The 25,383-nt window shown below is 38.9% G+C and overlaps 1 protein-coding gene across 1 annotated transcript in view; it reads right to left on the bottom strand.

Moving 5' to 3' along the window:
- GRXCR1 (glutaredoxin and cysteine rich domain containing 1) overlaps positions 1-25,383 on the bottom strand; it is a 41,179-nt gene that overhangs the window by 5,310 nt on the left and 10,486 nt on the right. Inside the window, exon 2 of the mRNA XM_027813440.2 lies at positions 5,328-5,567. Coding sequence (XP_027669241.1) covers positions 5,328-5,567 — 240 coding nt within the window. The remainder of the gene's footprint in view (positions 1-5,327; positions 5,568-25,383) is intronic.

Here is a 25,383-nt window from a genome sequence, read left to right as displayed (position 1 = left end):
TAGCTCTTTACCATGGTGAAGGAACCCAGGGACTGCAGTCAGGTCTTTGCCCTTCTTTCAGCAAGGAAATGCCATGGACTTTGCTAAATCACTCAGTGTTGTAGTCTGAGTCCAACTTGGTTAGCCTCACACAAGGCACCAATTGTTGCAGCAAAAACAAACTAGTAGACTGCAACAAAACTTTTACCATCAGCCAGATTCTACTGTCCATGCTGTTTCCCCTTCCTCCAGAGCTCAGACCACACTACTCCTCCTCCACCCAACCACCTCTCCCCCCCCATCCTCAGGGCTATTTAACCCCTTAGCAGGAACGAGCTACACCTGCACATCATCCATGTCAATCAACCCACTGCCTTTGCGGCAAGGCCACAGCTGCATGTTATCAGTGCTAATCAGCCCACTGCCTTCATTCCTCTACAGACAAGTTTCCTAGATAATTTTTATTCCTCAACATAATTTCCCAATTTTCTCTTGAGAATGTCCAGAAATTAACATTGTATTTGAGGTATTGTTCCACTGATTGCAGAACTAGGACAAATCCAAGGTCCACTAAGTTTCTACTGCCCCGGGTGCCTGGTCACTAAACCCATCTGTTGCTCACCTGTCTTGGATGTAACCCATTACCATTTTCACCATTCACCATGGCATGTAACCCATTTCACCGTTTCACCATTTTCACCTTCATCGAGAAACGCACACAGATATTGCTTTGCACCCAGCTGTACTCGAATACCTGCTAATTTTGGGAAGCAGCTTCTCTTCCACATCCCTCCTTACAGAGAGAGTAAAACCACCACGGCACTGCAACGTCTCTCTTGCGGACATGCTTGCTGTGCAGGTAAATTACATCCCTTATTTCCTTAAAAACAAGCTTTTGCTAAGTATACAGATGAGACCTCCTGCTAAGGCAGCAGAATGCGATCACATGCCTTGCCATTCCTGGACCTGCCATGCTTTTTCACTGTGCCTTACCAAAGAGAGGGGCTGTATATACCCCTGTCTTTGCCCAAAGCTCACATGCTTTTCAGCCTACAACACTACACCTCTCACAAGGAGGTGCCCCTTAGCAGAAGACACGCACGGGGTACATTAAATGCCTGGAAATCTGCCCATAAACAGAAAAGTGACACTGCGGTATAGCAGCAGCACCAGAAGTGTTGCTTTTGATATGCAAAGAACTGAAAGATTGATGTGTAAAAAGCTATCATATTAATTGAACCCTGCTCTTCCTGAAATGTTAAACTGCAAAATGGAGGAAACAGGTGGGAAAATGCTAGGTGACTTGATGCAATAATTACATCATAGTTTTACTGCTACAGAGCCATTCATATCCACTCCATCAAGTGAATGCCAGGAGAGTGTGTTCAACAAAACACGGAGGCAATTGAGAGCTACTAATCATAGATGGCCACTGGGAAGCAGCAAAAAGGAAACCATTAATTCTTGTGTAACAACAAATATGTTAAGCTGTTTTCTAAACGTGTTACAGAAATATCCTCATCATTCTTGGCAAATAATCATAGCCAATGAGTAAAATAAAATAATTTTACTGTAACCCTCATGCTGTTGAGAATTCATTACAGCTGGGAAAACTAAATAGAAAACAGTTTCTTCAGGAAAAAAATATTAAATTCACATTTTTGAAAAAGATTCAAGTAGGTTTGTATGGCAAGTGAACACTGGAATGAAATCACATATTTAAAGTGAAAAATAAAATAAAGCTATTTTAAAACTATTATGCAGTGAGCTAACATGTTTACTAAGGTTGACTCTATTTGCCTTTTTTTATGTGTATCCCTTTTCCAGCAAAGTAGGTCTTTACATTAACATTAACATAAACCTCTAACAATCCTGAGTGCCTTTGTAAAAAAGTAAAAGAATGCTCCAGGTTTTTTTTTCTGTGTGGCTTTCTGGGTTTTGGAAGTCATTTTTTATCCTGCTTTGGTGTCCCAGCAGATGGCATAATTCCATTTCAGATGGAGACAGCCTCAGGTGAAGAGGAGGGATTATATCAGCTGGTAAAGAGCGTGCTGCAGAAAGAACCTGCAATTTCCTGACAGACTGATATTTAGACAGTGTGTGTCAAGAAATGAAATGATTCAATCCTGAAAAAATGAGAAGATTAAAAAACCTGCTGTAGTGCAGCACACAGGACTTTGCTTGACAGGGGCTAAATATGATTTTTCTATTGCTTCTGCCCAAGTCGCGGATTTGTTTCATTCCTCCTGTGCAGGCAATGATAAATTCTGCAGCGCTGTGAAGATTTATCCACACAGCCTGCAGTGCTCTAACAACCTTGTCCATGCTTCTGAATGGCTTGGATACCATATACTCTACCAGAAGCACATATGCTGTGTTCTGCTGGCTTTGTTACATTTATCTCATGAAAAATAATCTTTTCCCCTTTCAAAACTGTGCATATTTTAATTAGGGGCTGTTGATGTTTCCTCCTTATGACTCATGGAAAGGTGCATGGCTCAATATAGATTCTCCTTTGTATTGCTACATGCAATCTCCTTCAGGGAGGGATTTGTCGGGAAATAAATATTTATTTTTTTTTAAAGAGAGACAGGAAAAGAGAGAGAAAAAAATATTGCATGATTAATTTACTGACACACCAGGCTTCTGGATTTCTGTGTTGCATTTGCATATCAGAAGATAATTATCATAAAAGGCATTATAGAAATGTTCAGTTACCAACGAGACCAAAATCTGTAATTAGTTCTCAATTGCATTTTAATGAAACAGAAGCCCAGCACAGGTTCCAGCCAACTTACTGTCTGGAGTCACCGATGCATTGTCTTCTTAAGGTGCCACATCCACCAGGCAATAACATAGCTAGGGGGTGAATACTTCATCGCCAGACCTTCTCAATATGCGAAGTGCCCCCCTCCTTATTTCTGTTGTTAAATGAATGAATGCCAACCTCTCTTGTGAAGCCATATTAAGATAGAGAAATAAAAACTGCCATAAAAATGAGGGGGTTTGCCACATTTACCAAACAGAGTGTGTGGACAGAGGTCCCCTGCCACTCTGAGTGACAGGTCCACCCTGGGGCTCTGCTCTCCCATCACTCGGTGCTCCCGCTGGCAGAGTTAGCTCTGCTCACACTGAACTTGGTTTTCCCACCCTGGTCCATCTCAACTAAAGCACATTAGAGAGCGACGCTGCGGCAAGCAGAGTGCTACCCACTATGACGATAATTAGTGGAGAGCAGCGGAGGACAGAAACCCCACCTGTGAGCAAAGGTGAGGGGCACCCACACGGGGAGAGCAAAGGGCTCCCTCCACTCTGGCTGGCCATGATGCTCCCTGCAAGCAGAGTAGGCATCTCCGGGACTGCTCCCTGCCTGAAAAGCAGATTCTCCACAAATAATATCGCTCTTACGTGTAATAACTTTAATCCTCTCCTGAAGCTAAAGTCTGTTCCATTTAACCACAGTGTGCTTTATCAGTTTAATCAAAAAATAGAAAAAGAAGAAAGAAAACACCTCCCAAGTCTGAATTTTTCTGATTTTTAGTAGATTAATATTTTTTGCTTTCTTGTGTTAAACAATGTGAATGCAGTTACCATGCTGTAATAAATGTCTGTAGACCAGAACACCAAATTCTTTACCTACAGAGGAAGTAAAATCTGCTGACTACTTGCCAGCAGCTAGCTAGACAGCTTGATTTGTCTCTCCCACAGACAGCTAGACCCCTAATTGACTTGCTTTCTTTTCTATACCTCTCCAAAGTATCTCATACAATACTTAAATAATTTTAATGAGATCATATTGCTTGTTACACTGTTGCTTCGCTGTCAAAAGACAAGCTTCCCATGATCTTCTAAAAAAAAAAAAAAAAGCAAAAAAAAAAGCCTCAGTGAATTAATGGGCCGTCCATCATACCAAAATGACTGTAACCAGGCTTCACCTACAGCTGAGCAAATAATTTATTCAATCCATTTCAGCATTTTAACTGAATTCTTTTTGACAAATTGATCACACATGAACTGAGACTTTATTGGGGTCTGTCATAACTCACTACTTTTATTTTTAACATGATCATTAGGTGAGCAAATCTCAGTCTGAATCCTGTTGAATTTTAAGCTGCTTTGGACAAAGTACTTCTGCTCCTGGCTGGCTGGAGAACTCACCAACTCAGGTTTTTGATAAAAGCATCCTCTACTATGAAGTAAAAATCAGTATCTGCACACAGGCGACTTTGCAGTGGCTGTAGTGGTCTGGCGAGCCCTGCGCCAGCAAATGCCTTTGTTATAGTGCTCAGGGAAACCTGTCTCATGCAGAGCGCGCAGAGAGCTAGGAGGAGGATGGGGAGAAGGGGAAGAAAGGGAATTTGAGTGTTTATACAGGCCCAATATCAATTATGTCTGACTGTTGATTACATTTCATTTCATTACTTAAATCTTTCATGAAAATGAAAGTGATAAGCTACACAAACACAATAACCCCACTGTGTTTAAATATAGTTTGCCTTCACAAATCACAGTCTCGCTGTTGGTGCTAATTGCTAGTTCTTTACCACTCCAGACAAATAACTTCTCTGAGCATTCAAGCTGTTTTCTGTGTGCCACTTTCCAGAATCTTTTTTCTTTTAAACTCTGATCTTTTCAATTTCTGGAAAATATCTTTTGAAAGTACAGGCTGGGCTTAATGAAAAGGTGATTTTAAGTACCAGAAGGCTTTTAGACCCTGAGTACCAATTTGGATTATAGTTTTCCATTTGGAGTTTATGTCTTGCAACAGGGCAGAGTTGGGCTGTTTTTCTCTCTTTTTTACTGGTAGACTTTTCTAAAAGTATATATTAACCAATTCTCTACCTAAAAAAATGTTCAGTGGATTACAGATCCTGATACAGACTACATTATATAAAATTCAATGCATGTTTAAGGCCTGACACCCCAAGCTGTTAGTGTCATATTCAAAACAGATATTACTAAATGACAGGTTTATGCTATGTGTGTTCATCTTCCTGGGTCAGTCATACATACAAGTTCCCATGAGGAAAAAAAATCCATTTCTTTAGATTTTCATGGTTTCAGCTGCAAAGATAAGGTATTTCTTAAGAAACACTGGATAGCTTAGATTGTATTACTGCATATTATTCCCCTCCTGATAGCCTCTCCCTGGTTACCTTTTGCATCTTCAGATTAAATCTATCAGTGTGGATCTGTGCAGTACATACCACAAAGGGATCTCTGTCTTTGATTATTCCCATCGTTCCAGCACTACAAGCAATTTCCTAAAAACCCTACTTCTCATTCATCAAGGTTTTCATCTGTTCTTCCAGATTGCAGCGTAAAACATAGGCTTGTGCTTTACTTACCCCAAGGTAATGGCCATCGATAAACACAACAGGGAGTGAGGGAACTTCACAGACCCTCCTGCATCTTTCATCTAGTTCTTTTCCATAATCACTGTTCAGAGCAATGTTTTTTTCTTCAAATTTAACTCTGTGATTTTGAAAAATCTTTCTAACCAGTTCGCATCTTTCAAAAGTGGTTCTCACCACGCGAAGGCTGGTAGTATAAATTACTATGCGGCCAAACTCTGGCACTGTTGATACCTGGAAAGAAAAAATAGTTCCCATTACATTACGTAAGGTGTTAATAGTTCTCAAGTATTGAGTAATTTCATTAAAAATATTATTTAAGCAAAAAAAATGCATCTTGAAAACACAATCCGTCATCCTACTTTTTCCAAGACGGGAGCCTAAGCTAAGCTTCATCACATCCATGAGTCAACATTAACTTAGAACACTAGGTCTCTCCACACTGAACTAGATTACGACTGCAGAGTAGACAGCTATATCTCTAATTTTTAGTGTGGATCCACATCAAACCATTCTAATATCCAACCAACAATAAAAAAGTATGTTTTGCGAGTATTCAGTGTTAAATTCAAGGCTCGCTGCAGGTAGGAGAGGCAGTTCCCTTGGCTGTAAAAACTTTCATACCACAATTGAGATTTGACTTTTTACCCTACTTCTTCATATGTAAAATTTTGTGCCACGTCTTTCCTTTCTGGGATGAAAACAATTGGGGAGTGTAAATACTACAGCGATTTGTTTTCCCAGGAAGGAATGGAACATTTTTTAAAAGCCTGAAAATTATTGCTTTAAACAAAGATATTATGTTCAGATAAATAGCTAAAATCCTAGCTTTTTTAAAAGATGGTAAGACATTTCCAAGCTCTTCAAATTATCCATTATATTCAGCAAATTATATTTAATGATTCCAGAATTATCCCAGGAGTAAAAAGGCAAGTTGGAAAATAAAAAGGAAGGATACCTGTAATGCACTGTAGCAATCTATGGAAAAATAACCTTGATGTATGAATAGGTAATTTTTGAACTATGTCATGCGATAACTGTAAAGACACAGTTGTAAAATTGGGCAGATGTCACCGCAGATCTTGCCACATAACAAAGTGATATTTGTCTTACTATGTAAATGCAAACAAAACAAAAATTCATTGCAAAAAGCATATTCTGCTTAGGTGTTTACAAGGTTCAACATACAGTGAAGAGTCCTCAGAAAAACCACTTCATTTCACATATCACTTCTAGATCGCTTTAAGTGTAATTGCAAACATATGTAATGTAATGGATTTACATATCCCATTGTAGGAAGGAAGCACGTTGTAGTAGGTCAGTACTTATTTCTCTTTGAATGGATGTCAGAAATACAATTTTAGGAACAAATGCTATAAAAAGTGATCTACTTTTCTCCAGCCTGTTTTCTAGTTTGGAAATCTGATATACTGCTACTGCAGCATTGACTTTTCTCCAGCATATTGTTCACACATTCCAAGTGAGAGGATTAGCTCGTCCTCTACTTAAAAGACAAGTACATACTTTACATAAACACTGCCAAATATTTTAGTAACCACACATGGGTTGCTGGAAGGAAGAGCAGTTCATCCTTTTCGGAAGTAACCAAAAGGAGTTCTTAAAATATTCCTTAAAAAGATCATTTCCCATACTCGCTTTTTCCTCCTCTTTCGAGTGAAAATACATTTTGAAGTGCAAAACTATTCAATAGGATGGAAATTCTTGTTCCCTCACAGTTCTGATCTCTAATGCTGCTTGTTCCCAGACACCAGAGGCTGGCAGCATAGATACCAACAGTCATTATCTAGTGAAGCATCAGGACTGTGGTGTCCCTACAGCATACAAATAAGCAGCTGAAGAGACGGAAAAATGGAAAGTTGTAAAGTGATCTGGAAAGATATCAAGTGGAAAGTGTGCATGCAGAGTCACTTTTATGTTTATTCCTTTATTTTTTCCTAATGTGGCAGTGAAGAAATACCCTTGTTTGCCCTGCAAATAAGTATCAAGGGCATTGACTAAATAATTATTTAGGGAAATTTTAGTAAACACCTTGTTTTCCATGCTACAAACACAGAATTTGTCCTTGGCAGGACTTTATCATACCAGAAAAATCCCTCCTGTCACCTGCCTGGAACCACACTGGTGGTTAAAAATAGGAGTCAAGACAGTTAGAGAGATTTACAGGGTTTTCCTTAATGAGAATCTATGCTAATTCTTATTTTGCTACCTAATTCAATGGCTACAACCTGCAATATTTAGTTACTAGTATATGCTTTTTAAGTAAATCAACAGAATAATGTTTGAATATTGTGTTTTTCCTTCCTAGGTTGGAATTGTGGCAAAAAAAGTAGTAAATGACAAGCAATGTAAACAAATTAATAGAAAGATATTTAAAAAAATCAGCTTTTACAATTTTGTGTAACAAACTTCAAATTAGAATCATCTTGTATAACTCAGAAAAGCACATAAAATTTTGTCTGAAGTTAAACAGAAGGTAATTCTCTGTTTAATAGGCGTGACAGAACTTTACTCGGGCTGTGGAAGTAGGACAGATGAACAAACCAAAAGATTTGGAGCAACTTACATTGATCACTTTCTTGCACTTTCTGTAAGTGGGATTCTCATGGAAACCTGAAGCTTATGGATATCATTTGGCTTGAGGTGGCAACTTTTGCATCAGATTCAGAAAAACCCGTGCACCTATGGGCCAAGAGCGTGCTTCAGAGAAAGTGTCCACGTAGAAAAACTGCCAAGGAAGGGATTTAAGGTTTCAGAGGGAAATAAAGTTACTTAAGTAACAATCCTTTACATCATTTACAGCTCTTCGTTTAACAGCACAGTGCCACCATCTCTCCAAAGGTCCAAAGACAGTATCTGTTTTACTGCATCAACCTGAAGAACTTGCATTGTTCTTGGGAGCGTCAGGTAGGCAGCAACAGTAGTAGCATTACCTGCGTCTCCTCATGGCACAGATGCCACTCCCAGTGACTCAGGAACAGCTGCCCTTTTTTTTTTTTTTTGTCTAAAGTGAAAAAGTAATTGTTGCACCACTTCAGTTCTGTCCAGGGCTGAACATAAGAAAACCAACAGCCCTTTCTTGTTTTGCACCTGACTCATTCTTTTCCCAGACTTCTTTAACAGGTGGATTAGGGCTTTTGCAAACGAGGAGTCAGCTACACTTTAGTGTACAACTGGGGGAATCCTATCCTTCTGCCATCCCACTGGCATCCACCTGACGTGGTTGCAACTAAATGTAATCATTAACTGAGCAAGTCTTGCAAACTCAGCAAGTCTCTAAACTGCAGAGACATGGATTTGATGGATGGACCACACAGTGGATAAACAATTGGCTGGATGGTTGCACTCAGAGTTGTAGTCAACAGCTCAATGCCCAAGTGGAGAATAGTAACAAATGGCATTGCTCAGGGGTCAGTACTGGGACAGGCGCTCTCCAACATCTTTGTTGGTGACATGGACAGAGGGATTGGGTGCACCCTCAGGAAATTTGCTGACAACACTGAGCTGAGTGGTGCCGTCAACACACTGGAGGGAAGGGGTGACATCTGGAGGGACCTTGACAGGCTTGAGAGGTGGGCCCATGTGAACCTAACAAAGTTCGACAAGACCAAGTGCAAGGTCCTGCACATGGGTCAGGGCAACCTACAGCATCAATACAAGAGACCTGAAAAGGGACTTTTTACAAGGGCATGTAGTGATACAACGAGTAATGGCTTTAAGCTGAAAGAGGGTAGATTTTTATTAGGCATTAGGAAGAAATTCCTCACTCTAAGGGTGGCAAGACACTGGAACAGGTTGCCCAGAGCAGCTGTGGATGCCCCATCCCTGGCAGTGTTCAAGGCCAGGCTCGATGGGACTTTGAGCAACCTGGTCTAGTGGAAGGTGTCCCTGCCCATGGCAGGGGTGTTGGGGCCAGATGATCTTTAAGACCCCTTCCGACTCAAACCATTCTATGATTCTAAGAAGTCTTCTGCAAACAGCATGAGAAATGTCATCCCATAAGGCTTAAATACTTGAGTTTAGCATCAAGAGTGACCACAGAACAGAGAAAGAAATTGCTGATGAAAAAGAGAAAGCCTAATAGAGCAAGCAGATGAACAGCAATCTGGAGGGGTGCAGGGGACTGAAAAAGTTCTGAAAAGACAGAAACAACCAAAAATAGGTAATAAACAAGAAAAAATCCAACCAAAATATCAGGATACTGATAAAGGAAAAGCAGTAGAAACTAAATGCAGGAATAAAAATATTAAAAATATGACAAAAAAATAGAGAGACAGTGAAACAAACCAAATTAAATAATAAAACAGAGAGGTCACTGAAATATGACATCCTAAATCTTTTTTTAAAGAAATCCTGGTAGTCAGTGTAAGCGCATAACAACAAATATATTGCAGAGTATGTGACTCTCCAAGTTGTTTCAATATTTTGGAGTATCTTTTTAAAAAAAACTGTGTATTACTGGAGCTGCAGAAATATGAAATATTTGGGAATTGTACTCCTAAAATATGTGTTTGGGAATATACCTTCTCTGTATGACAACAGTCTTCTCAGTAGCTCTGAAAATGTAGTATAACAGGTGTTTCCATGGTGCTTCTGAAAGCCAGTTAAATATGTACACCATAAAACTCCCATGAGCATCTCTGGGTTTGGACCTTCACCACTGTATCTTATCCCTGGCTTCTGGATCCAGCTGCAACTGAAGTAGCAGCAAGAAGAGTCCATGCTTCTTTACTGGCCCCATAGCTACCCTGGCCCTGGCCAGGCCCCCGAGTCTGAGCATATATCACTCACACTCCTATTTGTGAGGGGAATTTATAAAATGAATTACTGAAAAATAATACGAGATTATTTCCTCAGTGTATTTGTCATGAATTGTTTTCCCCAGGCTATAGATTTTCTTTAACATCTTTTACGACATTTTGATGTCTGCCTTGCTGACTTTGAGTGGCTTTTTGTCTTTGGACCAAAACTTGTAACATGGATAATTTCGCAGCACAGCTAAGAGCTGGCCAAATTCAGAGCAGAGGAAGCGGTCCAAGACAATCTTTTCTACTTGTGGTGCAAGGACCACTGCTGGATCTTAGGGCATAAAGTGATTGATTGCAAAACAGTGGTAATATTTACTTTTTGAAAACTTTTGTATATGACTAAGTCTGCAAGCAAGTAGATAGGCAAGTACAGCAGCAAGAGGAATACTCAGGACATTAACCTCATTTTTATTTGGTTGCAAAAGAAAACTACCACAGCAACACTATAAAAGCAATCATGAATATTTTTTTTAATGCTATCTGTGAATTTATTTTTACCTCATTGGTGTGAAAAGAATAGCTATTTACCTTCATATCCATATACAATTTATTTCAATGGTGGCATCACTCATGAATTTAGACTTGGTTCTTTTAAAGTACAAAGTTACAACTGCAACCCCCCCACCACCAAGCCCAGTCTATACTTCGCATTATATGCTTTATATGAGCAACTGTATTCTCACAAAAGCAGAATATTTTTCCGCCAAGATTAATGGGCTGGTATCACACTTTGGCAAAAGCTGAAATGTTAATGCCAACCTTTATCGCATATGAGATTTTTAAAGGTTTTTACTGTGTTCGGATATAACATTTGCCTAATGTTATTCGTGTGATAGTGAATTGCTTCTGTGACCTAAATCAATGGCTGATATGCCCTTCTCTGTCTCAGAATATCATCTTTCAACATCTCAGAGTGTTCTGCTGAAATATGCACCCCTTGGCTCTGTAATTAGATACTATCAGACTGGCAGAAGTATCTGCTATCCACTAAGTAGGCTGAGGTAGGACTCGAGAGCACATTATGAACCTTGTGCCAGAGACGCTTCAGTGAGTAAATGCAGCATTCATGATCTAAAGCAAATGATGCACAAGAGAAAATTAGTATATATATGTATGTATGTATGCATATATGTCCATACACATGTATTTTTATGTAAGCTTGCATATCTAGAGCTTCGAATTAAGCTGCTCACTTCATAATTGGTATTGCACAGTTAATAGCTTGAATCAGTATCAAAAACTGAGTGGCAAGAAAAAATATGGTCTAACACTAATTTTCTGACCACAATGTGATTTGGACTTTTTGGTTTTATTTTCCACTCAGAAACGGAAGGGAAGAAAACAGCTACAACTTTCCTGTTGAAGTTCTGCAGAAAAAATAAATCAATTTAAACTTTTCATTTCTGCTAGATTGAAAAGCTTTTACTAGCTTTTGAGTTTTAAAAGGCTTTCAAAATGTATACTAAATGTAATTAATACTTTCTGAAAGATTTATTTTAAAGTAAAAAGCTATCACCAAAATGTTGCGATATTTTTCTACATGACACTTCATCAGAACATATATGTTTTTCAAAATGCATAGCATTTCATGAAAAGCACACTTTTCATCATGCACTTGAATGCGATGGCTGGAGATTGAAGGTCTATGTGCTAGTGAAGATGACAATATTTGCCAACACAAGAACGCAGCACAATGCTGATGGAGTCGTGAACCAGCCCCTTCTGCCAGTCACTGTTGGTTGCCTGGCTCAAAATAAAGGTTTAATGGCATTTTTCAGGAAGAATTGATTCACTGGCCAGAAGACCTCTTTCAACAAACAGCCTTCATCAACCAAAGTGAAATAGTTTTCTTTGGCAAGTTCTATTTATGCGTACAAGAGGAATTGCAAATAGTCCCCAGTCATGGTGTTCACTCTTGGTATGAAATCACATTCCCTTCCACTTCACTGTTTGCAGTTCCAACCCTCCATGGGCTCTCACACAGCAAAGCACAGTGCACACTTACATTTAAATGTAAGCACTCTGCTTTATTACGTTAAAGCTGTAGTCCTGTTTGCATTGTCTTCAAGGAGCTGGCACTATATCAATATTCTGGAAAATTCATCATTTGAACTGTATTTAATTCAGAATACTATACATTTTAGTAAAGCTCAGTAGAATAAAGACTAATTTCTGCAACAGGGCATGTCATATACTCACATCAAAGCATGTACCAACCTTCTTTTAAACACATCACCTCAAAAGCACCACATTTTTTCTTATCCAGTTTTGGTAATTACAGGGAGTATAACTGTAGGACATGGAGTCTGTGACCCCCTGGGACAGTGGAACAATATCACCAGTTATCCTCATAACCATCAGCAAGCAGTTATCATCCTCATAACCATCAGCAAGCTGGTAAGGTCTATCCATACCAATTTACAAGTGAGGGCATCAAGAGCTGCACTCCTAAAGAAGGTAGCCAGAGCACCTGGGACACTCTCAAATACAGATGCTGGTTTTGCTCTGTCTGCCTGTGTTCTGGCTCTCACCTACTCCATGAACAGCAGCCCTAGGAATATATGCATTTCCAAAAACTATATAGGAGTGCAGTGTCCTCTGCCTGGTTGAGTGTCCTGACACAGTGCATGAAACATCTCATTTTTTCCTGTTGCAGTTTGATAGAGCTAAATAACTCTGAGGAGACGGTCACAATTATAGAGAAGTGCTGTGATCCAGCAAGAACCTGAATTCTTTGATCTCCTAACTCCTGGGCAAATGTTGTCTTTCTTGTCTACACACCCACCACATTCTGATGATTGTAAAATAGCACAGTTTTACCTCTTTAAGGCTGGCATCCTCAAAATTGTTCATCAGCTCCAGCATAAAATAGATATAGAGTGTCATCATACCTAAGACATTGGTATAGTATATTTATATATGCCTGTAATTTATTTGTACTTTTCAGGCAGTATATCAGTTTTGGGATATCAGATGAAAATAACAAAAGTAATAATAATACTGTATGTAATATTTATACTGTTCCTTTCATCCTAAAATTACTTGACTGGATACTAAAAAAAACCCAAAAACAAAAGGAGAGCTTTCCACCCTCTGACACCATGGATATGTGTGTTGTTACCCTTCCTGTTCCTCATATAATGCAATATAACATCCATACCTTCTTTTTGCCACTGTAGGCTTTCCCACACATCTTCTGGCACAGACTGCTATTCAAGGAATGTCAAAGTGTTTTCATTTCAAAGTAGAAAAAATGCTCACAATACCACAGCAAGGGAGTACAGAGTATGACCCTGCCTCTCCCTGCTCTCTGTAAAGCTTCAGCTACCAGCAGGTTCAGCAGGTACAAAGCCTACAAGTGAGCTCACGTCCCCGCGTCCTCATTGCCACTCACCCAGCACACAGCCACGCAGCCAGGCTGCAGCCTGCTCTCAGGTGACCCGCGCTCAGGTACGAGAACAGGCTATCTCCCAAGGGTTCACAGTCTCTGCAAGACCCTGATGCCTCTGCTCGTGTAGCAGTCAAACTGCCTGCTGCAGGTGTGGCACTGACTCTGGGGAATAAAGCAGCTCCTGTCCAACCAGATGCAGCAATGCTGTGGAAGTCAGCCGGGGCAAAATTTATTACAGTGTTCGAATTAGTCAAAAAAAATCCATATCTGTCCATGGCTAATTGGATTTTATTTATCAGGTGTTGGAAGGTCTATCAGTATATTGTTATCAGTTTATTTATGCCATTCTGCAGATGATTGGAATACATGAAACCTTTGAAAATCAGAAGCAAAAGATAATCCTGTGAGTAATTCTAACCTAGTCTGCAGCTCTCCCAGGAAGAAAACACTGTCATATAATGCTTGTTTCTCTCTTTTGCTTGCTTGCTCCTTATTTCTCTCTTTCCCTATCTACCAATTTGATGTCTCCAACACATTCTTCCCAGAGAACAGAGAGAGTCTTTGTTTACAGAGGTTTGTAAGAAAGAAGAAGCATTTCTTTGTTGTGCAAGGACACCGTCCATAAAGACTGGAGGCAAAGAAGCAAGAGCTACTGAAAATAGTTTTGCCCTCAGCAGTTTACATGAGGCACTAGAAGCGCTTTGAAAAAAGGAGTGTCCAACAACCTTCCCTCACATCATGCAGTTCTGTGAACTATCCCTGTATCCAGCAGAAGAGGCCCGATGCCAGACGATGTACCTTGACTGTCCTGTAACATTGATGAAGCTCCTCCCGGTAGTCTGGCATGTGGGGGCATAGCTTTAAAATAGGTAAAAGCTGAGCTGTTTACACAGGTTGAGTGTTTCTGTCTTCTATACCTGACAGTCCTCGTCAGATTTGTAGATCTCATCTTTCTTTTTTTTCCAAAGGAAATACAGTGACTTAAATGATCGGGTAGTTTTGATCCATGAAATATCTTATGCTGCATAGTCAGCACAGTAATGTATTTTATAGCTGATAAAATGTAAGCATTTAGAGGATCAAACCACATCTCAGCCAAGTATTATCCCTCATATCCCTTATCTTGGAGCAGCCAATTGCATCTACTAATGGAGAATAATAGGAGATGTTATTACAGCAAGGAATAATAATGGCCAAAATGCTGTCCTGGAAACAACAGATATTGCAAAATTGCCAAAATGTGCTTTCCCTTTTTCAATTTCCATGCAAAGCCCTCAAACATAATCCTGGTGTGTTGTGAAAAAAACTTCAAATGATACACTCTTCATCAAACACTGTTTATGTATCTTTTAACCTAACTGTCTAAAATGTTGCTTATAAATGAAAATAATTACAGTGTTAATTGACAAAACTGTTACGCTGTCCTTAAAATGTAATTGAAAAATCTTTCTCAGATAAACCAGTGACGGTGGTAAGAAACAAATCAAAAGTATTTCTTATTTAATTGACTTCATTTAATTTTTTTTCATTATTTAAAGCCCTTCATTGTTGCAGAGATCTCTGTGATTCCATTTGCTAGCATCCTCCTCCCCTCTCATGAGCCTTATAAAGACACCGAGAAAAACACAGTGTTAGGAAGCATGAAGCAAATAGCAATAAAATATTAGAGGCAGACAAATGGCTCCACAGGTAATCTTTTTATAGTTGGCCTGTATAGACTTTGGACTGCCAATAACTTTGAAAATTCCACTATCAGTACAAAGAAAATCTTTATGACTGCATCCATACCAGGAAAATCTGACTCATAATTCAGGACAGTGCAATTTTTAACAGCACTAGCCAGAGAACCTGATTTCAGAAAATTTTCACCAACCAGTGCAATCACCGTGCAAAACTAATATGCAATTATTTTTTAGGACAGACAGATGCAGTTCTCTGCCATTTACAGCAGGAATCTTCCATTGCAATCTTAATGCAGCAATCAGGAAATATCTAAACCAAGTTTCAGCAAGGCATGTGATATTCCCCCTCATTTGCAAAACGTACTGCGGTATCTTACACCAAAATAGACAGCTGGAACCTGATATATATATATTTTTCAGCCTTATTATGATCTCACCTACAAAAGACAACTGTGGAGCCAAATATTTCCTGGATTAAGTAGCGCTTAAAATCAGGTTGCTAAATTTTGCTCCTCTGGGTATAAAACATGGTGTGTTGTCCCATTGATTTAGTTTCTTTGACCATATCAATCATTGTCAGCCATGGAAAGCATTACTCTAGAATGATGATTTTATATCAATTTTATATTTATAGTTGATATTTTATATCAATTATTTTGACTAATGATACAGATACATTTGGAGGTTTTTAGCCACTTCAAATTGATAACCAAGATTCAGCCCTGTAAAAGTAACTGTAATGGAGGGAATGCTCTGCCATCCACAAGGCATTCCCTGTACAAAGTGAATGAAATCGCAGTATTTCCTAGAATACGCTATGCAAAGGGAAAATATTTGTCATTAAGAGGGTTGACTGCAAGTAAATTTCACAGAGTGATTTTTTAGCTCTTGGACCCGAATTCCAGGAGCAGACATCCATGACAATTCACCAGGATAAAGCTCCATGGGAGTTTCTCAGCATGTGCATTTTACCAAATACAGTATTTGCTTGTCGGGTGAGAAAAGTGGCCTCAAACCACATGGGGAGTGCACTTGCTTTCTCTGATATTGATCTTCATCTTCACTGAGAGCTTGATTGCTTCTCAGCCTTCAGTGGCAGGGCCATGGCACAATCCACTCTTGTTCTTTCATCTTAGTTTGACAACTGTAATGTCAGCTCTGAAACGAACTGATTGGGAAAGGGGAGAGTAAAGGAAGTTAAAAAATGCTCTGGTGCTGTTCATCAAACAGCCTGTTCACCTATTACCCTCCTCTTCCCCCCATCAATTCATTTCAGAGTAGCAAGACTTCCTATACAAGAGGACAGATGCTTGGATTACTTTACTTAGAGATGCAGTATTTGCAAAATGGCTCTTTTGAGGCAATGAACAACACTAACCTATAAGACTTTTTCTTTCCAGAAACTCAGTTTTTCAGTGGGGAAATGCTGCTGTTTCTGGTAAGTCGTTTTCACTTTTCATAACTGTTTTACAGTATATTAGTATATTTAATGTGAACACACTTAATACCCACCTTAATCTATACAGAACACATCATGCAAACTTCAGCCAGACCCATCCCCCGTCCCAACAATGAATTTTCTTCGGCAATGGGTTATTTCATATATCCCTTCTGTGCCTACTGTGTGTTGAAAGACTGATTGTAGTGTGCTGTAACCTGGCATCCATCCAGGGAAACAATTGTTTTCTACAGGTGCAGTGTTAGTAGGAGAGTTATAAGCTAGTTTTACTGATGTTTGATTATCTGCTATGTTTGATAAATGGCTTCCAGCTGAATAATCTGAGTGGCAATATAAACAGTTTCTCTTTGTTTGATGTAATCGTTGGATCAGGAAACTGAAACTATGCTTCTACAAAATTGTGTTGCAGGAGATACAAGCTCTCTGATTTGCTTCTTGGGTCTTTGCGTAAAACAAATACTACTTAGAAATGCGTATTAAATTTTAACACTACTTCTTAAGAAGTAGGCTATGCCAGTCAGAGAGATGAGCAGTTAATTTCGGGAAAATTAAATGGTAAAAACTACAAAAAAATTGCAAAACTTCAAATTGCCTTGTGGTCAGGACTGAAGTTCTGGTGGAAAATTATGCTAAATTTTGCTCCTCTGGGTATAAAACATTTAGCAAGAAAATTCTTCATAGATGCGGTTAAAATAAAGGTACTTTTAAGTTTGAATCAAAAGAATGAATGTAAAACCTCTGTCTTCCCATTCATCTGTCTTTGCCAAACCTCCTGAATTCAAGCTGTAATTGAAAAATCTTGTTTCCCTAGTCCTTTTTTCTTTCTCTTTACTTCAAAGAACTGATCAGATTGCAGACTACACTTCCTTTCCCCTCCACCAAGTCTGATTGCTCTTCAGCTCTCTTCCAGGTCACAGTCATCTCTCAGGACCTGAACCCCCAGGCCTCCAGGAGAGATTTGTGCTTCCTGCAACACTGCCAGCATGCAGATGACTTTCATCTCCTGCCTCTCGCTTTCCACTATATTCTCTCAAGACCGACTTGACATTTCTGGCAGCTATTGAGGGATTGATTTAAACTCAGCCCTTATCTTTTCATAAGATTTACGTAAGGTCAAAATTGTAAGCCTGTGCTGCAGGCAGGCTGCAAGAATGGCTGGGAGATGGAGATCTCCATGATGCCAGCTCAGATGTAGCTGGTGCCTCCTTATTGTGTTTCAGTAGAGGCGAGCATATAGTGAATCAGCTAAAATGGCAGAGGCTCACCAGAGGCCTCACACCCCTAGCAGGCAGGCACTCCCAAATCAAACCTAGGAGCACTGCGGTTAACACAGATCCCAGTTTTCTGGACATGTCTTACTTACTGAAAGTGTCACAGATAACTCACCCTTTCATATGAAGATCACCACTATGCATTGCCATGGAACACACATAATGCCACCATTTCTGATAAACTCTGATGTTCTGGTGCAAGCTAGTGCCACAAGCTAAGCCAGGAAGAGACTGAGCCAAAACCTTCAAAGTTTTGTATTGATTGAAGTTGATCCCTGGAAATGTGCTGAATTCAAAGCATCATTTCCCTCTCTGGTAGGTTTGTTGAGGAATTCCAGTGAACACATTTACCTAATCATCTTAAACTGAAAATACAGGCTACTTAAAACCACTGGTGGAGCACGTCCGCAACCATTACACCAGCTTTTCAGGCTCCCAAATAACATTCCAAACACTGACAATCACAGCCCTTCCATTTTTCTCCAAGATGTCTCTGTGAATCCAGATAGCAGGGAGCTTTCTCCAGTATCACATAGATAAACTCAGTTTTTCTCCACAAGTATCTATCTCCTGAGTTCCCTCAACAATATAAGTGTTCCTATTTTATTCCTCTCCATCCTATCCCATATATTCACAGTCACAGACTTTGCATAACTACCACCTGAAATTTTCTGCAAATTACTTTATCTCAGTATCTACAGTTTGGCCAGTCTCATTTGTCATGATCTTGGTTTCCACTAGTTCTTCTGGCTCTTAGTTAGTTTCACCTTTCCAAATACCTCTACAGAATTACTTGACAAGGATGCTACATAATTTCATCCTGTGAATTTTACCTAGAGAGGTTTCTCCAAAGATATTTCAGTTATCTTTATCATCTTGGAGAAGAGAAGGACCTTTGCTTCACCTACCAATAGCCTCTTCTGTTTTACCCATTTACTCCCAGTATCCACTCATTTTCTGTCTCACCTCCTACACTGCTTGATGTAAGCTGAATTCCTTTAAAAATCATCAGATACAATTTACCAAAGCACTAAAATTCACACACAGTCCACAGAAAATATGGTAGCTATGAAACATGGTAGCATATCAGTGGTCAAACTGAAACTTCCCATTTCTGCAAGGAGAATATTATTTCTGGCAGATATTGCTTGTGTTGTGACAGGCCTGAATATGGTTGTGATGTCTACAAACACATACAATATTATGTTGTTGCATTAATTGTGTGACCATTTGGAAGTCTTTTAATTTAGGTCTAGATTTTGGCTTGAACTTTCATTGCATATTAGACTCATTTTGGCTCCAGTAGCACGTCTGATTTATGCAAAAGTAAAGGGACATAGTTTTTAAATTATCCCAGTGATATTAAATTAGACCAGTGAGAGTTTGTGGTTGTGTTACATAAACAAGAAAGGAGAGGGAAAAGGCTGAATTTCTACTTCAGCTGTTTGCAGCTGTTTACCTGGAGAGAGTTTTCTGAAGACTGCTCACAAAACAGCAGCATAACGGTTTATGCAACGTGCCTTTGACATGAGAAAGATACAGGCATTTTTAAATGTCTGGAAAATCAGGAAGTCAAACAAAATGTGAAAATGAAAATGATAGATTCGCATTTTATCATTCGTGCCCATTTTCTGTGTCTTCTAATGGACAACATGAAGTTAGAGAACAGGCAGATTGTAGGGTCACTATTACTTCTTCAATGTACCTTGAAAACAGAAACTAATTAATGTAAAAGGAAAAAAAAAAAAGTCTACTACATGTCACCTAAAGAAATGCTGCTATCAGTAAATTAAAAATGTATGGCTTGAGCTGCATAGCATCTGCCTGCCTAAAGCTATGCCTGTAAATAGTGTGGAAGACCAGAGAACTGAAACAATGGATCACAGATGGGTTACGAAAATACTGATAGTATTAATTATACAATTCTAAAGAATGTGCAAGCCCTGGATACCAGAGAAGAAGTCTCTATCCTTAGAAGAAGATCTGTCCTAGATTAGACCATTTAATTTCCTATTGCTTAATAGTTATGTTGCTACTTGGTGATATCAGTTATATGTATGAGTATGAAAAATAATTATTATTCAACATTTGATCAGTGTTTATTTCAATTCTATCTCTTTATCTCTAGCAACAGGGAGTAGCAGACTGAGTAAAATGAGAATCAAACTTCAATAAAATGGAATATTTTCTGAATTTTAAATAATGTTGGTCAATTTTTACATCCATTTTTTCTGGGCCTTTCTGTTTTCTGGTTCTACTCCAAACAAAAAGGGCTGGAAATAGAGAGCACGTAGGTCAACTTGAAAGAGTTCTGACTAGCACTTAGTGTTTGGTCACTTGCCAAAAAAGAATTTTTAAACATGTCTAGACTTGCCTATATTTGCTTGTAGATAAGAAATACTTGAATGAATGACTAGTTATTTTTCTTGTATAGTTGCTTTTCTGTTTGATCATTTTAACTAACATTTTAAGCTACTTTGGGGCTTGCTTTTTAATAATATGAGTAGGATTTTTCAAATATGTTTAGTTGTCTTGAGAGGGAATGTTTGTCCTATTACTTACTCCAACTTTGGTGGTAATTCTCCTATTTACTTATGTACCATTTCCCATGATGTCATCCTGAATTATAAAAAAAAACCACAATACATCTCTCTTAAACAGAACCCTTAGTTGTGTGGCCCAAATCCCATTTTCTCTTGTCATAAGCAACTTTTTCTTTTGCTTGTTATTCATCAGGCTATTCAAGATATTTGACTCTTTATTTGCCTGTCTGAGGAGGATCTTGGGGCAGGTTATGTCCTCTTTGAGAATATTCTGTAAGTAATGATGGACTAGGCAGGACTAACTGAGGGTGGGCAAATGAAGAGGAAGGTGTTTGATAGATCATGTGGAGAAGTTAGCAAACAGCGTGGCTCCAAGTGAGCCTTGGTTTAAGCATGTTGGCCCCATCTGTAATCACTGTTCCTTCACTCAATGGAACATTTCATACTGCAGAGAAGCAGAACCATGCTGATCAGTAGCAAATGGCTTACATGGAAATTACTGTCTACTCTGTCCCATTTCTTTTTTAACATGGCAGTAGCTTTGGAAAACCCTGTATACTGGTCTCTGGCAGGTAAATGAAGCTTAAAAAAAAAAGAAATGAGGTTGCTAACCATTCCCTCTTTCTCTTTTCTCCTCTCTTTCACCAGTCTCTTACTCATCTTTTCTAAAATAGTTGTATCCTTAGGCTGCTGGAGAGACTGAATGGTGTTAATAATAATGTAACAATAATACATATATACATATGCACATGGATCTCCAATTAAGCCATTTTATATTTAAACATAGCCAGGTGCAGTTTACTCATGCAGTGATCCCCTTTATAGGTCCCAAATGTCAATTACAGTTTGGTTAATTAAAATGTGATTAATCATAATTCTGACTGAAGAATAAAACAGTTAGCTGGGGAGATCCCGCTTGTGATATTATATGGCTCTTCCTTCTTTGCCAGGTTATGCTTTGTGTAGTGAATGGATCTGTTTTCCTAAGATTTACTTTCAATATACCAGAATACCATAGGAAACAGCACAATAGTCCATGACTTCTTTCTTATTTGCACCAATGATGCAACTGGTGATTTTCCCAGTGTTAAAGACAATCGGCAAGTTAAAACCAGTATTCAGGAAAGCTCTTATCATTTGGACTTAGCTCAGCTGATAATTTACTACATTTTCATTGGCAGATGGTTCAGCCTTCCATCGTGGATTAATTACACCCTAGAGTCAGTCTTGTACAACAGAACTACTTCTCCTCACTCAGAAAACAACTAAAGAAGGTAATAGCATAAATGAAATAAGGTGCCATTTTCAACTGCAATCAGCAGCAGAGAAATTTCAAAATTACAATCCATTCTGCACGATTTACCTTCCTAACCGATAAAATCCAAGGAAAGAGTTAAATAAAGTCTGATTTTGATTTGGGATACACCCTGGGATTTTCGTGTTTGGCAGATAACAATCTTTCTGTCAAAAGTTATTTTTTCTTTTACTGTGTTCCTGTGAATGGAAGCTGGAATGAGATGCACTGAGATCCTGAAACTCCCAAGGAGTGTTGAACAAAACTGGGAAACCATCACCCTCCCAGTATGCTCAGTTTTCATTTCCAAACATTTACCAAATTATGTACTTTTTCTTTCCTGGCACTTTATACAATTTAAATTCTACTTGAAAATGTTACTCATCTGAGCTGAAATAAAAACAGGCTATTATGTACAAAGTTGAAGTTGTCATTTGTACTGCAAATTAAGGAAAATGCCAACTTTTTTACAGGTGGACACAGATCATTGCCTCACACAGGGTGACAAAGCACTCTGCAAATGGTAATGAATTTTGTCCGGGTCTTTCAATGAGACTAAGAGCAAAGTTAAGCTATGCTTAGTGCAATAAAGTGACGGTGAAGTGCTGATTCAGTCCTTACTCCTCAATGAGAGCCAGCCTTATCACTCAGTATACGAAGTGATGAAAAGGGATCTCTTGTAGTTGTAGCACTGCTTTGTTCTGTGTCAGCACTGAGTGATGAAGGACCTTGTTTCCCTGCTATATTACTTAATCTAATTGGAACTACACTCTCAGCTGCTTAATTACTTGAAAATACCTAGAACTTTGGTACCTTCATCTTCAAACGCTGAGTAGTTAATTACTAGTTATATACTCTATCTCCATTTCTTTAAAGATGCATTGCACTGCACACATACAGGGCTTAATTCCTTTCCTTATGCAACAGATTCCAAAACCAAAGGCAGAGAGCTTGAGATTTTTACACAGACCTAGAGGATGCAACTCCTAGACAGCGTACATAAACCAGCTCTGTCCTAGAATAGCCTGCACTGTGGCTACTAGCCTTGATGTACAAAACGGGACAGGTGACTCATCCACCATTTCTGTGTGAGCAAAATAGAACACATCTCCACGAAGCACTTACAGATTTTGTTGCTGAAAAAAATCTAAGGTATAAGCTTTTTTTTGGTTTTGGTTTGGTTTGGGTTTTTTTAACCGAATAGGCAAAATGTCTGAAAATCAGAATGTAGCAAGTTGTATGCCAGCTTTATGCCAGCTCCTGAATCTCTTAGTCAAAATAATTGCCAAATTAGTTATTCTGTGCATATCACATCTGCAGTTGGAGTAATTTTTTAGCAAGACCAGTGTGAGCATCTTTATGCACTAATCTGATTTAGGATTCGGCCTAGAGATAAGTAATTTTTAAATAGAAAAGAAATTGTTATTCTTATAATCCTACTTTTTGTATAATAATATTCTTATAATGGGGCTAGAATCTCTATCATGTCATAGGGTTAAATGTGTTTTGGTCAAGGAATATGACTACAAGCAGATGCTGAGGTGATTAAATTGGCGATCTGCTTTTCTTTTGGATCAAAATTTCAGTGGTTCCTTTGCATTGATATCATTTAATCCCCTGCAGCAAGAAAAATCAATAACAACATTTAGTCTAACATCATATCATGTCAACAAGCAATGCTGAAACTCCGTACTGATTACATTTCTGCCAGTCGCATAACCTCCTACCAAAAAGAGAATTGAGACAGCATGAAAGACAGGTCAGAAAATTCACTAGACATCTCTTCTTTTTTGACGACTTTTGCCCTTATCTGTAGTGACTTCAAAAGAAAACTGCTGGAGCAAATGAGGATAAAGCTACCTGGTTGAAGGAACTACATGGTGCAAGGCTGCTCCCAGTCAGTGGCAGCAGAAAAAAAGATATTAGTCACCTGAATTCAGCTGCAAATACTGCCCTGTACAAGTGCCCTTCCACCCCACAGTCTCTTACATGAGGATCCATGAGAATGTCATGCACCAAGCAGATAGGCTTGCAAAAGCCTGACCACCCAGAAGATACGAAACCAGGAGCTGCCATAGCAAAACTTTGCAGACAGATTTAAATTAACAGACTCTATTTCCTGAAAAAATCATTTAGAAACTTCTATTTTAAATGATTGTTTTTAATTAATCTTCAGAAATTCCTCTTTTAAATCTTCATGACAGCTTAAGTTTCGACTTGGAGGGACTGAGTAGGTGGTTATGTTTTTGGATCATGGTGGGATTTGGAAGAATGACTGGACTTAACCACTGCATGTTTGGAAATCTGATTGAAAGCATCAGCCAACACCTGGAAAGGGAAGTTCTCAAGATTCTGATTAAGACCTGCAATAAATGGAAGGAACTCCAGCAATAATGCTTAAAATTCTCATTTTTCACTGTGTCTATCAGTCTGTCTCTTATGACATTCTCCACTCGAACAGCAATGGAATGCTTCACAGCTGCCTGTGGGGCTAGGATGGAGAGTCCTTTGCATTTACATGTAGTAAACCAAGAGCAGGACATGAGCAGCTGGGCAGGAAAAGATCATTTTTTCTTTAAAAATCTGGAACTTCCATTGCAGGTTTAGAAACTGGGTGCTTTATGTCTTACAGAAGTTGCATGGGAAAATAGATTTTTCTTAAATAATACTGTGTGACAGCTGTCAATTCTTAATATCTTGAAAGGCTGTTAGGTAATTAGCAATCAGAAGTATTCCAAACAAGGCTACCAGGAGCCAATCCCAAAGAAAAATGTCTTTGCCTTTACACCAGCATTGACTGATTTGTCAGTGCAGAACACAACAACACATGTTGTTATAACTATGTGCAAATATTGGCCAGTAAGGTTTTCTGTATTTCTTTGTGAGAAGTGGAGAAAGAACAAGCCTGCGTGTGTTGTTTCTGCAGTATGAGAGACATGCTCCTCTGACATTATTGATGGATGGTGTCTCTATATATAGTTCCAAAGCAAAATTGTACTAAGGTTGTTAAAATGTTTTCCAGAATTCATTCTAGCAATGAATGATGGGGTTTCTGTCTTCTTTCTTGTCATGTGTGAAATAAGCCTCTACCTCACTGACTCTGGCTGCTCATCTGTGACCATTTCTGTTGCTTTATGTGATGGAGGCTGTAGAAGGCTGTGCTGTGGCAGCCCCTCCAAAACATAACTACAGCGTCAAGCAAAACCAGAAGATTGCCTGCTTGGATGGGGAGCTGTGGTTTTTCCAGCTCCTTTTCAAAATCAACAGACTGGGGATGCTGTCCTTATTACTATTTTTCTTACAAATTTTTGAAAAATTCAGTGAGATTTCAGTTTCATGCTAGTACTGGATGCTGCAGTAAAGAGGAAGGTTTTCATGGATGCAAGTCCTACCCTTTTCTCTCTGGTTGCAAATGCCATTCTGAAGCATGTTTTATTGCACCGAAGCAGCAAACTTAGGATGCTGCCAAACTTTGCAGTCACAGGTTAAAACTCCAGCCAAAAAAAAAGCAGTATCTCTTTGACTATTTCTTTCTTTCAAGCTGTTAATCACATACCATGTGTTGGTGTAATGTGTAATAAACT

This window comes from Falco cherrug, chromosome 1 (assembly GCF_023634085.1).
Source record: "Falco cherrug isolate bFalChe1 chromosome 1, bFalChe1.pri, whole genome shotgun sequence".
NCBI lineage: Eukaryota > Metazoa > Chordata > Aves > Falconiformes > Falconidae > Falco > Falco cherrug.
The sequence above is the reverse complement of the archived record's forward strand: the minus strand, read 5'-3'. Positions and strand labels throughout refer to the sequence as shown.